The sequence below is a fragment of the Dromiciops gliroides genome, chromosome 3 (genome assembly GCF_019393635.1).
Source record: "Dromiciops gliroides isolate mDroGli1 chromosome 3, mDroGli1.pri, whole genome shotgun sequence".
NCBI lineage: Eukaryota > Metazoa > Chordata > Mammalia > Microbiotheria > Microbiotheriidae > Dromiciops > Dromiciops gliroides.
The window spans coordinates 594,961,001-594,979,494 of NC_057863.1; the positions used below are offsets into that span (position 1 = coordinate 594,961,001).

The 18,494-nt window shown below is 47.4% G+C and overlaps 1 protein-coding gene across 1 annotated transcript in view; it reads right to left on the minus strand.

Annotated features, from left to right (window-relative positions):
- The window catches only part of COL9A2 (collagen type IX alpha 2 chain), a 31,776-nt gene extending 26,099 nt beyond the window's left edge, over positions 1 to 5,677 (minus strand). The window contains 5 exon segments of the mRNA XM_043995774.1: positions 630 to 692; positions 791 to 826; positions 2,582 to 2,602; positions 2,604 to 2,656; positions 5,499 to 5,677. Coding sequence (XP_043851709.1) covers positions 630 to 692; positions 791 to 826; positions 2,582 to 2,602; positions 2,604 to 2,656; positions 5,499 to 5,574 — 249 coding nt within the window. The 5' untranslated portion in view covers positions 5,575 to 5,677.
- Between the last annotated feature and the right edge of the window lie 12,817 nt (positions 5,678 to 18,494).

Here is an 18,494-nt window from a genome sequence, read left to right on the forward strand (position 1 = left end):
CTCCTTCAATTCATTCTTGCATGCTATGGTCTACAGTCTTCACACCATTCTGCCTGTTCTCTTCTGGGGTTGCTCCTGCTTGACAACATCCCTTCTAAAATGTAGAGTCACAGAGCACCGGCCCTGGAATCAGGAGTACCTGAGTTCAAATCCGGCCTCAGACACTTAACACTTACTAGCTGTGTGACCCTGGGCAGGCCACTTAACCCCAATTACCTCACTAAAAAAAAAAAAAAGAATAAAATGTGGAGTCACAATGCAACACAGTGATCTAGGAGGGGCCTGACCAGGGCAGAGGACCACAGGGCTAACATCTCCCCAGTCCTGGCCTCTGTGGTTCTCCTAATGCTGCCTAAGATCACGTGACCATTTGGGGTTGCCACGCTGTACTGGTGCCATGTTGTATTGGCTGACATGTTATACAGCCAACTCAGCCGCTGTTGACTTGTTGTCCACTAGGAACCGCCAACCCTAAAACTCAGTGGGCAATGATATCTTTAGGATTATCTGCACCACTGCTTCCCTTCATTATCACAGACAAATGAAACATGACTGCTTAGGTTCTTAATCCCTCATCTGGCTGTCCAGCCCCTACTCCAACCTCTGAAGCTTTTTGGGTTAGTACTCACATCAATCCCTGGCTTCCCATCTGGCCCGTTTGGCCCTGGTTTCCCCGGGTCACCTTTTTGTCCCTGGTGAACAGACAAAGGGAGAAAAATAGTCAAGATATGGTGAGGAGCAAACATCTGGAGCCTCCAAAGCCAGACGTGTGGGGGGGAAATGCACTCACCGGAAATCCAGGTTTGCCAGGAGGTCCTTTGTCACCCTGCAAGACAAAAATTGATGAGATTCCCTGAGTGGGCACCAGGGGGTAACAATGACCTACTTGCAAGGTGGCACTGGGTGAGCCCAAGATGCCTTACAGAGCTAAGGTGGAAGCATGGCATCACAGGACCTGAATTCGAATTTCGGTTCTGGTCCTAATTATCTGGGTGACCTGGGAGAGGCAGGTCACTCTCTGGGTCTCAGCATCCTCATTTACGCCAGGTGAGAGAATTGGGCCAGATGAACATCTGAGGTTAATTGATGATGCTCCGAGATAGGCCCATGGCCTCTAATGTTCCATATCTCTTATTAACCAAAGAGTGTCCACTCACTCCCCTCATCACAATCCCAGCCTGGGAGGAGATTTGGGTTTTAGCCATTGGAATACCTGGGCTGTTCTGTGTGAGGAGGAGATGATACATTTGGAAATGTGGCGGTGAGATCTGTGTTACCCAGGGAGCCTGGTGACTCTCAAGGCTCTGAGGGAGGCTGAGCTCTGACGGCATTTGTAGAAGGGGTCGGGAGGCTTCTTCTGGACAATTCGATCCAGGAAACGTTTATTAAGTGACCACTACATGTCACACTCTGTACTGGGCACAACACATGGACAAAAAGGGGGGACCCCAAACCACTCTCTATTCTCAAGGACCTTACAGTCTGCTGGACATTTATACTGAGCTATGTCCCTGGGAAAGGAGACTTATTTTTTTCAGGGAAAGATCTGTGACAGAATCCAGGGAAGCAGTTTCATCTTTCAGGTCATGAGCTCCCTGAGATCGGGAGCTGATCTCTCTACTCTGGGGATCTAGGCCTGTAGTGGAGGAGAAAAAAAGGGGCAGGGGAGGCATTGCTTGATGGTGAGCAGAAAAGACCCAGGGAGGTAAGGGGTGGCTGATCTCCCTTTGGGGTAATAATGATAATAATAATTCCCATTTTGCTTAGAGGTTTATAAGCTCTTTCCTCAGGAAAAGCTGGGGGGATACAGTTTCTGCAATAATTTTAAATTCCTATTTATTGTTTCCATTCCACAGGGGAGAAAACTGAGGCTCAGAGAGATAGAGGGGTTTTCCTGAAGTCACACAGCTCCAAATCAGAACTGGAACCACTCCCAAGCACTGGGCTCCTTCCTCTCTCCCAGACCTTCCTAGATCCCAGAAGGCAGGAAGCCTCTGCCTCATTCCCAGCCTCCTGGAGGGAGCCAGCTACTGAATGAGCTTGTGTCCTGACTCCAGCTCTATAAATAACCCCCATAACTATCCCCACCACCAGCGGGCCACAGTGGGGGAGGGGAATGTCTGGGACCCCGGCCATTTCACTCTCAGCCCCCTGGGGACCACGGATAGAAAGTCTGCTCTGTCTTTAACACAGAGAGGAGCAGGAGCTCCCTCCTAGCCCCAGAACCAACCCCTTACCCCACAAGATTGTGCTGAATTAAAGGGCCTCCTGTGGAAGCCAAGGAACGGAGGGGTACGTGGCATCCTAGAAGGGACTTCATTGGAAGGTGGGTGTGTGGGAGGGTGTTTGTGAGTTGCCCTCCCCCTGCTCCCCCACCTTTGCTGGAACCTAGTGCTTTGATGAAATCACAGAGGGTTGTGGTCCAGCCCTGGCGCCCTCTTCTGGTGGGTTCCCCCCCCCAATCCTCAGGGCCCCCCCCCCCCATGACAAAGTGCGTCTTTCTTTGTCTACCTGCCCCGCCACTCTCCTTACTACCCCTCCCCCTCCCGCTCCTGCCCGGTGCCCAGGCTTACCTACTCACGTCAAGACCATCTGAGCCCGGCCACTCCTGGCGGACCTGGGGGACCAGGGGGCCCCGGTTCTCCCGGGCGGTCCTCTCTGAAAACAAACACACATACAAACCAGTCATTCGAAGGGCCGGGAAGGATAGGGGAAGGCGTCGGTCAGACTCTGGAAGCCCAGCCAAGGTTCTGGCTCCCACTGTGCATACCCCCGAAGACCCCAACCTGCGTAAGCCTGGAGGGCACCTGGGGCAATCTTACAGGGACCTAGTCCTTCCTGGTTCCTTCCCAGTGGCCACTGGGAATCTCTTCAAGCCAGGGCTGGACAACCCCTTGTCAGGTAGCTTATAGTGGGGGATTCCTGGGCTCCCTCCCAACTCTCAGGACCTTTGGACCCAGTGTGCCAATCATCAGTCTTGTGTGAAGGAGGATGCCACTGAGAAGGCCTAAGATAAATGGGTCATAGAGGGAGGTAGGAACGAGGGACCCAGGAGGGACAGAGCATGAATAACCTAGAACACATTAGGATAAGAGAGGAGTCAGGGTGTGGCACAAGATAAAAACATCGGCTGGTTAGGGTGGGAGGGAATCATCAAATATCGGTCCTGTGAGGGATCTTAAAGACCATCTTGTTCACAGCTAAACCCTTCAAACAAGAGGGTCGAACTCAGTGGTCTCTCAAGACCTTTCCAGCTGCTCATCCCTCCCTTGCCCATACCAAGGAAGGTGCTGAGACCCAGGCTATTGTTCAGGGTCCCAAAGCCAGAAGGAGGAAGATTCAAGGTCCCAGTGTCTTGATTTCCAGCTTTCTGTCCTCCAGAAGGGGCAGGGCAGGTCACAGAAATCACAGACTGTCTGAACTGGAAGAGGTCAGATCTAGTTCCATCTCCAAATTTTACAGAAGAGGAAATTGAGACTGAGAGAAGAAAATATCTTGCTAGCTAAGAGTAGAGTCAAAGCTGGCTCTGGGTTCAGTTATCTTTCCACTCCACCAGGTTGAGGGAAGGCTGGGGAAGTGGAGATTGCCCAGCCCAGGTGGGCGTCCCAGATAGGTCTGGACATTTTTCCTCTTCTGTTCCTGCTATCCCCAACCCCCCTCCCCAATTTTCCCATCAGCTCTAGGGTTGTCATTTATGGCTGTGGCAAACTCAATTTATTCCCCCCCCACCAAGTCCCCCACACAAGGAGTACCTTGAGCCCATGTGTCCCCACCAAGGACAGCCACATGTGCACACACTAGGGCCCAAAGGGCCACAGTGGATTAAAGGACTCTTCTGCCTATGCCTGATTTCATGACCCCTTGCTGCACTCCCAACATGCTCTGCCCAGCTTGGGCACTGATATCTTGGGCTTCTATAGCCTGGAAAATGGCTGGTGTGGCTATCCCTCAGTCCAGAAAGAAAGAACCATTCCGCCCTCACTTCCAGGAGTCATGTATCAAAAACATCCCAGCTCTGGATTTAGGGCCAGAAGACTAGGTTTGGATAGATCCAGGACCCGCCATTGACTGTGTGATGTTACACATGTCTCTTTTCCCTCTCTGTAGCTTCAATGTTCACATCTATAAAACAAGAACATTGGGCTGGATGGTCTCTGCGTTCCCTTCCCTTTCTACAGCCTCTGTTCTAAGATCCCTTCCTGAGAGGTCAACATAGTAGAGTAGGTGAAAGTCAGGCTGGAATCAAGGAGACCTGGGTTCAAGTCCCATCTCTGAGACATTACTTACTGGCCCTGTTGACCATAGGCAAGCTAGTCAACCTCCATTTTTGCTCAAGCAATCTCTCTAAGACAGTGAGTTGTGCATCTGCATTGGGGGAAGGGAGTCTTCACACGGGAATTCGTTACATTGATGACATCACAGCTCTGAGTGACCAAAAAGAAGCCCCTTCCAGATGCCATACCCTTTCCCAGGTCCCTCCCAGCACCCCCCTCGCCCATCAAACAAAGTTTTCAAAAGCACTTTCTCACAACTTTGTGGGGTGAGTGTAGGTAATAACCCCAATTTCCTCAGTTTCTCACTGAGATTGAAAGAAAACTAACTCTTCTACTTGTTAAGCTCCCTACATTCTAACCGTCCCCAAACCCAGAGACTGAAATTAACTGTGGCTTCTAAACCTGAGCCTCCAGACTTTGGGAGAGAGGGAGGGTTCCGGAGAGATCCATGAATGGGGGCTATTGTCCTGGCTGTCCCAGCTCTGCCCAGGCACCTTTCCTCCAACTGCTAGACTGCCTGGCTTTGGGGGCCCCAGATCTGGGACTCCGCTCCTGGACAAGCCTCCCCCCACCCAGGATCAGCCTTGAACTGTGCGGGCATACCGAGAAGTGGGGATTCCTCCACTTCTGCCCCCAGTCCCTAGCCATGAACTAGGCTCTTACTCCAGGGAGTTTGTCTCTCCAACTTTGTACATAAAAGATGGTTCACAAACATTTGTGGGTTTTCCATATGTCTTACACCCTCCCAACCCCATAGTAGCCCTAACTTTACCTGGCAGGGTTTCTTGGGGGGGTGTAGATAGAATCAGAAACTGAAGCCCATGGGAAAGGAGGCAAGGGAAACCCCCTCACATCCAGGGAGAAAGTGGCCCCTCCCGGCCACAAAATTCAATCCCGTCTCATGGAGAGGAATCCCATATTTTCAAATCCAGCTTTAAAGGGAGTCCTGGGGTGCTCCAGTGAGGAATGAGGAGGGTCCTGAGGACTCCATGGTTGGGGGTTTTAGGGAGGACCCCTAAAAGAGACCCCCTCTCACACACTCTTCCTTCCAACTTCTGACCCGAACTCCCCAAGCCTCAGGACAGGACTGCAGAGATGATGTGCAAACATACCCCTCAGGACAGGCTTCCCCCACCCCGCTCCGTCTGCAGAGGGGAATAAAGGAGGGGGCTGAGTATGGCCCCTTCCCTCCCCCGTCCAAGGGCCCGAAAGCTGAGGAGACACTTACAATCTGGGCCAGGGAGAGGCTGAGCACCTGGCAGAGGACGCACAGTCGGAGGCTCCAGCCCGGCCCAGCCATGGTGAGGACTTCAGGTTCCCCCAAGCGTTACGGTCCCCTGTTGCCCGTTCCTAACGGGGCGAAGGCACTGGTGCTCCGGGAGGCCGGCTGGGAAAGAGGCTAGCTCGTCCCTGAGCCAGCCCAGGAGGCGGGGCGGGGCCCTGGGAACTTGGAGCAGGAGGGGATTGGCTGAGGTGGGGTCAGCGTCACCTGAGAAGAAGGGGCTTCTTGTCTGACCCACGGTTGGGGGGCTTCCTCGAAAGGATCCCAGAAAGCTGGAGAAGGGAGGCAGTGTCCGAGGCAAGGAGTCCAGCCTAAGAATCGAGCCCGTGTTACTTTTTACCTAAGTCACAATCGGGCAAGGCGAGTCACCCCTCGGCTCCTCCGGCTCCTCATGAGTAAACAGAGAGGGGCTGAGCCCGTCTGAAAGAGCCTTTCAGAAAGAGCGCCCGGTTGGCACCCGAGGGCCAGTATTCGAATTCCAACTCACTAATTGTATGACCTTGGGCAAGTCACCTACTTAATTTTTCAGAGCCTCAGTCTCCTCAGTGAGTCACTCAATTACTCAGCAAACACTTGAGTGATACACCCATGACACAAAGGAAGGCAAACCCAGTTCCTGTCCTCAGGGAGCTTAGTGGGGAAATATTGTACAGACAAGATTTATACAGAGTAAATGGGAGGCAATCGCAGAGGGAAGCGTCGAGCACTTGGGAGGGTGGGGAAAACCTGTTGAAGAAGGTGGGATTTGAGTGGAGACATGAAGGAGACCAGGGAAGACAAGGAGAACATTCCAGGCTTGGGAGACAGCTGTGGCTGTCCGGAGATGGAGTATCCTGTGTGAACAAGGCCAACGTTGCTGGACCATAGAGAACTCAGAAGGGCTTCAGGTGTAAGACTGAAAAGGAAAGAGGGAGCCAGGTTGTGAAGGGCTTAAAAAGCCAAACATTAGCATTTTATATTTGGAGATAATAGGGAGCCACTGGAGTTTATTGCGGGGGTGGGGGGGGGTGGGGGGTGGAGGTCAGACCTAGGCTTTAGGAAGATCGGTTTGACAGCCCAAGGGAGGATGGATTGGTAGAGACTTGAAGTAAGGAGGCTGATGGGAAAGCAATTGTATCAGGGGAGAAGAAGGGTGCCTATATGAGAGATGTTATAAAGCCCGGAACAGCAGGACCTGACAATTGTTGGGGAGAGGGGGAGTGTGAGAGAGAGTGAGAAGTGGAGGATGACAACTTGGTTTTGAGTAGAGGCAGCTGGGAGAATGGTGGTGCCCTTGGGAGGAATAAGAGAGTTAGGCAGAAGGGAAGGCTTGGTGGGGAAAGAGGATGGATTCATTAGTAAAATCAGAAGCTTGGATTTTAGGATTTCTGAGGTCTTTTCCACCTCCTTATGTATTGACACAAACTGGGCAGGGCAGGCCAGACTGAGGGGTCTGGAAATCTAGGTTTCCCCCATGCCTAAATTTACCATGTATACTTGGACTTCTCTGGGCCTCAGTTTCCCCCTTTGGAAAGCGAGGCAACTGAATTAGGTGATTTCTAAGTTCCTTTACTGTTCTAACATTCTGTGGTCCCAGGAGCCCCAGGATTCCTCTTCCCTCAACCGGAACTGCAGTCTGACTGTTTGGTGAGGGGGTGGGAGTGTACATTCTGCCTGTGATGTGGGTGAGGGGGCAGTGTAGCCTTAATTACACCATCTGTAGGTTTGGAGGTAGCCATGATCCTATCCCACAGGCAGGGTGGGCAGAGGGATTGCTGCCTGGCTTTGGCCTGAGCATTGATAATGCTCTGAGATAGGCCTATGGCTCCAATGGACCAAGGTCACACAGGACCTGAAACCGACCAGCATCGTCTGTAGCCCCAGATCAGGCTGGCCAAGGCTCAAGGGGAGACAGGTGGGGGCTGTGTAGTATCATTCCTGAGGGGACAACGAATGGTGGTCAGCACCCTTGGCCCAAACTTTTGGCCGGGGACTCAGAGAACAGCTGTGGTGGTGGAAGAGTTAAGGAGATTCTCCAGCTAGTCTAAAAGAAGCCTGAGGGTGGTGCAGAAAGTTGAATACTATACCTGGAGTCAGGAAGACTGGAGTTCAAATCCTGCCTCTGGCACTTACTAGTTGTGGGCAAGTCACTTTACCTTTCTCTCAGCCTCAGTTTCCTCATTTGTAAAATGGGGACAACAATAGCTCCAACCTCCCAGAATTGTTGTGAGGATAAAAATGAGGCAATATGTAAAACACTTTGCAAATTTTTTTTTAAGACATTTTATTCTTTTTCAGTCTTGTGTGTATTTTTTTCCAGTTACATGTAAAGATAGTTTTCAACATTCATTTTTATAAGCCTTTGAGTTCCAAATGTTTTCCCTTCCTTCCTTCCCTCCCCCCTCTCCAAGATGGCAAGCAATCTGATATAGGTCATATATGTATAATCACATTAAATATATTTCCATATTAGTCATGTTGTGAAAGAAGAATCAGAACAAAAGAGGAAAACCTCAAAAAAGAAAACAAAAACAAAAAGTAAAAATGGTATGGTTCGATCTGCATTCAGATTCCACAGTTCTTTTTTTCTGGATGTGGAGAGCATTTTCCATCATGAGTCCTTTGGAATTGTCTTGAATCATTGTATTGCTGAGAAAAGCTATGTCTATCACAGCTGATCATTACCACTTTGCAAATCTTAAAGGGCTATATAAATGCTAGCTATTATTATTAATTATTATTATTATGTACCCTGAAGGCAGAAATAGTTTCACTCTTGCTTTTGTAGCTCCTTTGTCTGTCAAGCACTTGACACATGGTTGGTGATTGTCCTTCATTCCTTTTTTTTTTAAATTTTGCAAGGCAATAAGGGTTAAGTGACTTGCCTAGGGTCACACAGCTAGTAAATGTCAAGTGTCTGAGGCCAGATTTGAACTCAGGTCCTCCTGAATCCAGGGCTGGTTCTTTCTCCGCTGCGCCACCTAGCTGTCCTCGGTTGTCCTTCATTGTTGAAGAGGCTCAAAATGATATTGCTGCAGAAATTGGAAGTTGAGGGGATGCCCATCAATTGGGGAATGGCTGGACAAGTTGTGGTATATGAATACAATGGAATGCTATTGTGCTGTAAGAAACGATGAGCAGGAGGAGTTCAGAGAAACCTGGAGGGTCTTGCATGAGCTGATGATGAGTGAGATGAGCAGAACCAGAAGAACATTGTACACAGTATCATCAACATTGTGTGTTGATCTACTGTGATGGACTATATTCTTCTCACCAATGCAATGGTACAGAAGAGTTCCAGGGAACTCATGGTAGAAGAGGTCTCCAAATCCAGGGAAAAAAAAAAAGAACTGTGGAGTATAGATGCTGAATGAACCATACTATTTTTTTTGGTTTTGGTGCTGATGTTTTTCTAAATTGAGGTTTTTCATCATTGCTCTGATTTTTCTCTTATAACATGACTAATGCAGAAATATGTTTAATGTTATTATGTGTATATATATATATGTAACCTATATCAGATTACCTGCTGTCTAGGGGAGGGGAGAGGGAGGGGAGGGAGGGAGAAAAATCTGAAATTGGAAAGCTTGTATAAACAAAAGTTGAGAACTATCTTTACATGTAAGGGGAAAAATACTTTATGAATTAAAAAAAGAAGAAGAAAAATGATATTGCTGCATTGGAGTCAAGGTACAGTGTTACTGACTGTGGCTTATCATACCAGTACGAGTTTGGAAGGCTCTACCACAGGTTGGATACAAATAGTCCATATGACATCTGGAGTGGAGATGTCTCTAAATTTACACATTTCACGTTTCTTTTGAGCTATTGCAATTTTTCCTTTTTTCATAGATACTCTTTGATACAAGCACACCATACTGGGTGGGTCCTATGCCAGTGGCTCCCACATCTCCCAGTCAATTCCAGAATTCTTCAGAGACCTTGAGAGTGTCCTTGTATCCCTTCATCTGACCTCTGTGTGAGCGCTTGCTTTGGGTGAGTTCTGTGTAAAATAGTCTTTTAAGTAAACCTGTGTTTGGCATTCAGGGTATGTGGCCAGCCCATCAGAATTGTGCTCTCTGCAGTAGAGTTGGAATGCTTGGCAGTTCAGCTTGAGAAAGGACCTCAGTGTCTAGTACCTCATGTTGCCAGGTGATCTTCAGAATCTTCCTGAGACAATTCAAATGGAGGTGATTCAGTTTCTTGGCATGGTGCTGGTTTACTCTCCAGGTGTCACAGGCGTACAACAATGAGGTCAGCACAAAGGCTCTGTGGGCCTTCAGTCTGGTGGGCAGCTCTTCTCTCCTACACTTTCCTTTGGAGCCTCCCAAACTCTGAGGTAGTTCTGGCAATGGGTACTTCAGCCTCATCATCTATGTGGACATCCCTGGAAAATATACTGCCAGGGTAAGTGAACTCATCCACAGAATTCAAAATCTCTCCATTTGCTGTAACCAATGGTTCCACGTATGGATGGTGTGGTGCTGGCTAGTGGAGAAACTCTATTTTCTTGGTGTTGTCAGGCCAAAATTAGTACAAGCAACAGAGAATCCATCCATACTCTGTTGCATCTCAGCCTCGGAGACTGTACTGAGTGCACATTGACACATAGTAGGCACTTGACATGGATTTATTGATTAATCAGCATTGGCAAGAGAATAATTTACACAATGACTGAAATAATGTAACTGAAAACAGCATTCAAAGATATTAGAACCGTGATCATTGCAGCGATCAGCTGATTCTTTGGCTCCTTGGCAGTGAAGCACAATATTCTCCTTTTAGCTGAGAGGTAGTGGGCTCTAAGTGGGAAATGAGGCACGTATTGTCAGATGTGGTCAGTGTGTTGGTCTGTTTGTCTTAAATATACTTCTTTGTCACAAAAGAGGGCTCTTTTTGAGTGGGTTGTTATTGAGAAGTGATAGCAATGTATAAAGCATTGAAAAAATGTTGTACAATGGAAGAAGCACTAGAACTGGGAGTCAGCGGACCTGGGTTCAAATCCCAGCATTGCCAGGCAATGACCTCAGGCACATCACTTACTGGACTCTGCTTTCTGGAGCTTAGTTTCCTTATCTGTAAAATTAGGAGACTAGAGGCAGCTGGGTGGCACAGTGGATAGAGCACTGGCCCTGGATTCAGGGGTACCTGAGTTCAAATCCAGCCTCAGACACTTGACACTTACTAGCTGTGTGACCCTGGGCAAGTCACTTAACCCCAATTGCCTCACCAAAAAAAAATCAAACAAACTCCCCCCCCAAATTAGGAGACTAAATGGGATGGCTTCTGAGGTTCCTTCTGACTCTTGAGCTAATCATCATAGGGCAGCTAGGTGGCACAGTGGACCCAGCACTGGCCCTGAAGTTGGGAAGACGTGGGTTCAAATCTAAATTCAGTTACTAGCTGTGCAACCCTGGCTAAGTCACAACCCTGATTGCCTTAACCATCCGGGGCCATCTCCAGTCATCCTGATGTATATCTTGCCACTGGACCCAGATGGCTCTGGAGGAGAGAGAAAGGCTGGTGCCCTTGCACAACCCTGCCTCACTTAAATCCAATTCACTGCAAGTCATGACATCATGGTGCTCTTAGAGAACGGACAAACCAAAATTAATAAGTATTACCACTAGGTGGCAATAGTGAGCAAGACAAGCTGAGCTGTAGTTTATCCCTTGAGTCAGAAACCCAGTCTGAGCATACCTAGAAACTCCATTCTTCTCCCCTTCCTTTTGCTGGGATGGAGCACTGACACTCCCCCTCCCTTCTAAGAGGTATGACTTTCTTTTCAAACCCAGTGCCTTGCTCAGGAGGCTCACTACTTTGTTGTTTTGGTTTTTTTAGAAATCTGATCCATAGAAGGGCTCTGGTATCAACTTCTTTGCCAGGTGTGTAAAATACAAGCCTGGCATTCTTGCCCCTCCCTGCCCTGCCTGTTCAAAACAAGGAATCTCTCTCTCTCTCTCTCTCTCTCTCTCTCTCTCTCCCTTCCTCTTTCTCTGTCTCTGTCTCTGTCTCTCCCTTATAAAACTTAAAAACAAGTGTTTCTGCAGAGAGGCAAGGCCACCTCCTTGTTCATAGTAATTCTGAATTAGGGAATATTTTTTTTAATGTTGTAATATTATTCTTTTCTTTTCTTTCTTTATTTTTTTTTTTGCAGGGCAGTGAAGGTTAAGTGACTTGCCCAGGGTCACACAGCTGGTAAGTGTCAAGTGTCTGAGGCCAGATTTGAACTCAGGTCCTCCTGAATCCAGGGCTGGTGCTTTATCCACTGCACCACCTAGCTGCCCCCATGTTTTTGCACTTTAAAAAGGAATTTTCTAAATACCATGGAAAGAGTTGCCACTTTTCAATAATGGCCCATATAAGCCTTCAAAGAAAAGTGACGTGTCTTGCATGAAGTTTAAAGATGCTGTAAACAAGCAACTATACTGGGCACTAGGGATACAATGACAACATTAATTAAACAGGCACTGCCCCCAAGGATCTTATATTCTTTAGGCTATGATGATCATTCAGCATTTTGTGTTCTCTGGGGGAGGGGGAAGGGGAAAAGTAGAATGGGGTGAAATCTCACATGAAAGGTGCATGGAAGGGCTTATGGAGTGGGGGAGGGGTGGAGAAATGGGGGAGGAGTGGGGCCGTGAATGAGCCTTACACTCATCAGAATTGTCTCAAAGACATTCCTCTCATCAGAGTGGGCTCGAGGAGGGAATAACATACACACTCAGTTGGGTGGAGTAACCCTTCTAACCCTGCAGGAAAGCAGAAGGGGAAGGGGATAAGGGGGGAGGGATGAAAGAAGGGAGGGCAGAGCGGGGGAGGGGCAGCCAGAAGCAAAACACTTTTGGGGACGGACAGGGTGAAAAAAGATAGAAAATAGAGTAAATGTCATGGGGAGGGAATAGGATGGAGGGAGACAGTCAACAATAGTAAGTGTGAAAAAAAATTTGAAGCAGAGCCAAGAGTAACATAAGATGAGGATGATGGTGGTGGTGGTAGGAGGACAATGAGCATTGGTTGATAAGAATTGATTGATTAGGATGAGGATTGATTGAAGATGATGATGATACTTTGCTGGGCTATTGTGAAGAAAATTCTTTGTCAGGTATAAGGTACTGTATAAATGGTATCTATTACTGTTGCAATAATCAACCTCATGGGTTTATTGTAAGGAAATCTCTCTTTAAAGTGCTATATAGGGGGCAGCTAGGTGGTGCAGTGGATAAAGCACCGGCCCTGGATTCAGGAGGACCTGAGTTCAAATCCAGTCTCAGACACTTGACACTTACTAGCTGTGTGATCCTGGGCAAGTCACTTAACCCCCATTGCCCCGCAAAAAAAAGTGCTATATAAATGCAGTTTACTATTTAAAAATGATGAGCAGCATTTTGGGTTCTAAGGTCCCTTCCAGCTTTGACAGTCTGGGTTCTAAGGTTCTTTCCCAGCTCCTACATGCTTTGCTCTAAGGCTCCTCCAAACTCTAACAGTCTGTGAGTCTATGAGTCTATTAATGGGAGCAGGACATAGTGAGAACCAAGCCAAGATCCTGCCACAGAAATAGGTCGCTCTTCAAACTTGTTGTTGTTGTTCAGTTGTCACAGTCATGTCTGACTCTCTGTGACCCCATTTGGGGCTTCCTTGGCAGAGGTGCTGGAGAGGTTTTCCATTTCCTTCTCCAGCTCATTTTACAGATGAGGAAACTGAGGCAAATAGGGTTAAGTGACTTGCCCAGGGCCACACAGCTAGTAAGGGTCTGAGGCCAGATTTAAACTCGGGAAGATGAGTATTCCTGACTCCAGGCTCTGTACTGTATCCACTAAGCTGCCTCTCTTCAAACCTACTAAAGGAGAAAGCAAAGGACCAGGTGCTTTTACCAGTCAGGGAGTCAGTGAACTCTGTTGCCCTCCTGGTCCCTGGCCCTGCACTATAATTATGTCCCTTTCATCTTGGTTGCCACTGTAAGATACTCATGGTGCCTAGAATCTACCACCACCTTTTCTCCTTTGCCCTTGTGTTAACATACCACCCAGCTCCATCTCAATTGCTCAGACCCCAGGTCTGAGCCCACATAGATGGGGTACAGTCCTGGGAAGGCTAACCTCTTCAGAACAGGGAATTGGGCTCTGCTTTCTGACTTATTCTGCTTTCTGACTTATTCTACCACTAACCTGGAGTCTCTAAGGAAAAAATCTGTTAAAGCCTATGTTACATGAATGTAAAGGAATATTTCTTGTATTATAATAAATGATGAAAAGGATAGTTTGACAGAAACCTGAGAAGATCTTTCTTCATATCCTCAGGACTTAGCCCAGTGCCTAGCACACAGTAGGCTCTTAATAAAGGTTTATGGACTGATTGCTGAGCAAAGTAAGCAGAATCATGAGAACAATTTATATTTTAACAGTAAGATAAAGACAAACAACTTTGAAATGTTTAAGCATTCTGATCAATGTAGTGACCAACAAGCACTTACCCAATCTTCTGACAGAGACGTGATTTCAAAATACCAAATGAAACATACGCTTTGTAATATTGTCAACACTGGGATTTGTTTTGCTTGACTCTGAATATTCATTGTGAGGGTTTGTTTTTCTTTTTTCTTTAAATTGTTTTTGAATATTTGTGGGAATGAGAGAAAATAAATGCTTGTTAATTGGGAAAAATCAGATGAAGATTTTAAGAAAAGAAACAGTGTGAGGGGACAAAATGATAATTACCTCTGATTTATCCTGTGTGCACATTCTTTTTGTCCGTCATTGGTATGTGGTCTCCATTAGACTGTGAGCTCCTTGAGGGTAGGGACTATGCTTGCCTTTCTTTGTATCCTCAGCACTTAGCACAGAGCCTCGGCACATAGTAGGTACTTAATAAATGCTTGTTGACTTGACTTAATAAAAACTCTACCTAGGATTGGTGGATCAGATGCTTACTTTTCTGCCAGCACCCCTGAGGTTTGAACTCTTCCTGCACTGTCATGCCAGCTAGTGACCGTTGATTCTGATTAATTAGGATCCCGGAGTCCCTATCCTTGAGAAACTTCCTCCCAGGTCAGGGAACCCAAGTGGGGTTTAGAAATTGGCTTCCTTGGGTCGCCAGAAGCACAGCCCAAGCCTCTTGCTGCTGGAGCAACAGGCAAGAAAGCTGAGCTCTAGCCTTGGAATGAAGATGAAAACTACAGACTGAGATCACTGGGAGTATCACTGCCAATTCCAGAGTGCCAGGGACTACCAGCCATCACAGAGCACAGAGGAGCGGGCCTCTCTTGTCTTCCTATTTAACCTTCAATGGAGCTTAGGGACCAGAAGTGGGGAGCTTGCATTGCACTGCAAGTGCGCGCGCGCGCGCGCGCGCGAGCGTGTGTGTGTGTGTGTGTGTGTGTGCGCGTGCGAGCACACACACACACACACACACCACACGCATAAACACATAGCTCTCTTCCCATGACCTGAGACAGTTGGGAGGAACTGTGGGAGAAAATTAGAGAGAGGCAAGCAGCTGATTTTTTCTTTTTCTACCCCCGCCACTCCCCCACCCCCAACCATATACAATAAAGCAAATGGCTTGTGTCTTATTTAAATGCCCTGTGGAGAGTAGCACAAAAGGGCTGCTATATAAGCATAGGCAATACAAATACAAAGTGATTAGGGAAGGAGGGCACCAGAGGTGAGGGGAATCCGGAAAGGCTTCACGTAGAAGGTGATACTTGATCTGGTCTTCAAGGAAGAAAGGGATCCCGTCAGTTGCAGATGAGGAGGGAGTGGGTTGTAGGCATGAGAGAGGACAGGGCAAAGACATAGAGATGGTACCTTCTCTTTCATGGAGAGAGGAAGAAGGCCAGGAAGGCTGACCTGTAGCATACAGAAAAGGGAGGCTGGAGAGATCTTCTGGGTTGTGAGGAATTTTAAAAGCCAAAGAGAGGAATCTACATTTGATTCTAGAGGCAGTTGGTTGGATGCACTTCATGTTCAAAGGGGACCAAAATGACATCACTATGTCGGGGTCAAGGTACAGTGTGTCTGACTGTGGCTGATCAGACCAATATGAGCTCAGAAGGCTCTACCACAGGTTAGGGCACAATAGTCCACGTGAACATTTGGAGTGGAGATGTCTTTAAATTTGCACACCTTACATGACTAATATGAAATGTTTTGCATGACTGCACATGTATATACTTATATTGAATTGCTTGAGTTCTTAAGTTCTCATCTGGGAGGGAGAAGAGGAAGACACTTTGGAACACAATGTTTTTAAAAATAAATTTGCGCACCTCATGTTTCTTTGAACTACTTACAATTCTGCTTTGCTCACAGAACACAGTGCCTTCTTTCATGTGGGCACACCATACTGGGTACTCCGTTGTCAGTGTCTCCCATGTCTCCCAATTGATTCCAGAATTCTTCAGAGAGGACCTTGAGAGTGTCCTTGTATCCCTTCTTCTGACCTCTGTGTGAGCGCTTGCCTGGGTGAGTTCTCTGTAGAATAGTCTTTTAAGTAAAACCTGTGTTTGCCATTCAAGTGTATGTGGTCAGCTCATTAGAGCTGCACTCTCTGCAGTAGAGTTTGAATGCTTGGCAGTCAGCTCGAGAAAGGACCTCAGTGCCCAATAGCTCATGTTGCCAGGTGCTCTCAGAATCTTCCTAAGACAAATCAAATGAAAGTGATTTTGTTTCCTGGCATGGCGTTGATAGACTGTCCATGTTTCAGGTATGCAACAATGAAGTCAGCATAATGGCTCTGTAGACTTTCATTATGGTGGGTAGTCTAATACCTCTTCTTTCTCCCATATTTTCTTTCTGAGCCTCCCGAACACTGAGCTAGTTTCGGCAATGGGTACTTCAACTTGCCATCTATGTGGACATCCCTGGAAAATATACGCCAGGGTAAATGATCTTATCCATAGCATTCAAATCTTTCCATTTGCCATGTACCTGATGGTTCCATGTATGGATGACCATGGATCCAACATACAAGGAAAGTTCCCAAAGGAATCATGATGGAAAAGGCTCTCCAAATCCAGGAAAAAAAGGAACTGTGGATATGGCTGCTGAGTGGACCATACTATTTTCTTTATTTTTGTTGCTGTTGTTTTTCTGTTTTTCCTTGTTTGCTCTGATTCTTCTCTTAAAGCTTGACTATGCCAGAAATATGTTTGGTGTTTGATTGTGACCTATATATAACCTATATTAGGGATTGCCTGGTGTCTTGGGAAGGGGGGGGAGGGTAGGGGAGGGAGGGCTGGAAATATTTGAAATTGGAAATCTGGTATAAACAAATGTTGAAAACTCTCTCTACATGTAACTGGAAAATAATAAAATACTTTTATTTTAAAAAAAGAGAGAGATGTTTCCCAGATTGTGAGGGCTTTCTTCCCCAACCGTGGCAATATCCTCTTTTCTCTCCTCCTCCTCCTCCTCCTCCTTGTCTCACTGGGAGAAGCAGGAGCTGGGTTCAAGTCCTACCTCTCCTTCTTGCCTCCTGTGTGACACCGGGCAAGTGCCTTTTCCTCTCTGGGCCACTGCTTTTTTCATCTGTAAAGTGAGGGAGTTGGCCCAGATGACCTTTGAGGTTCCTTCTAGTTTGAAATCAGTGACTGTCACCTGCTTTCTTCTCCTCTACCATCTCTTTCCTCTCTCTTCCCTGAGAGGATCATTGCCCTCCTCCCATACGAAGGATTGGATGAAGGAACCAGGGATCCTTGGTCTGAAGAAGAATCTGGGGAGCCAAGGGATGTGTCTACCTTCAAATATCTAAAGGGCTGTCTAGGTGGGTTGGGGAGGGGATAGCTTTGTTCTGCTTCACTGCCTCATGCGCAGAACAAGAAGTAATGAGTGGAGATTGCAGAAAGGCGTATTTAGATTTGATGGCAGGAAAAGCTTCCTAACGTTTAGAGCTACCTGGAAGTGGATTGGGCTTTTCCGGAAGATTATGCTCTCTCTCTTTCTCTCTCTCACCGGAGGGAGGTCTTCAGGCTGAAGATGGACGGCCACATGTCAGGGATATTGTGCAGGGGCAAGAATAGGTATCTTCCAAGTTCTCTTACATTCTAAGATACTGTGATGCTTCCTCCACCTTCCTTCCTACCCCCCAACCCCATCATTGGAATCACTTTGAATCCTCCTTCTGGAGGCACCCCCCTGCCCCCTGCCCCAGAACCTTGAGGGGACTCCATGGAAGGAATTCCTAGGAGGACACGGACAAGAATCATGCAAAACAAGAAAGCTGGGATTGAGAGCTATTTTTTTTTTTTGTGTGGGGGGCAATGAGGGTCAAGTGACTTGCCCAAGGTCACACAGCTAGTAAGTGTCAAGTGTCTGAGGCCAGTTTTGAACTCAAGTCCTCCTGAATCCAGGGCCGGTGCTTTATCCACTGTGCCACCTAGCTGCCCCTGATCGCTATTTTTTTTTTTTAACCGCTGATGGCAAGTGCCCACATGGATGAGAGCAAGAGGCCGTGTGTAATCAGGGTGAATGGGGGCAATCCTGAGAGAGGCCACCAGGAGGAAGCAGTGAGTCGAGAATAGGCTCCTGTATGGGATGGGCTCTGGGACAGAAAATACATCAGGACTAGTTAGGAATAGTAGGTGGACCAATCACATGGCAAGAGGGATTTAAGCTAGACATGAGGAAGAACTCAGTGTACAGGCTGATGGAGGGAGCAGCTCCTCTCCTCCAGTGGGCTCATGCACTTCCGGGTGGGAGAGCATAGGCTCTCCAGTCCTCTCTTGTCTGTCTCAGTTTGGCCTCCAGCTCCAGCACAATGGAAACAGTTCAGGATCTGGAGTCCAAAGACCACGTTTGGATCTTAACTCTGCCTTATTACATGCATTTGCTTCTCTGAATCTCATTTTCTTCATCTATAAAAATTGGATTATGGCTCCCCCAAGCTCCTTCCAGCTTAAATCTTTTGATCTCAGGGTGCTATGGAAAGAGTTCTAGATTTGGAATAATCAAAGGACCCAG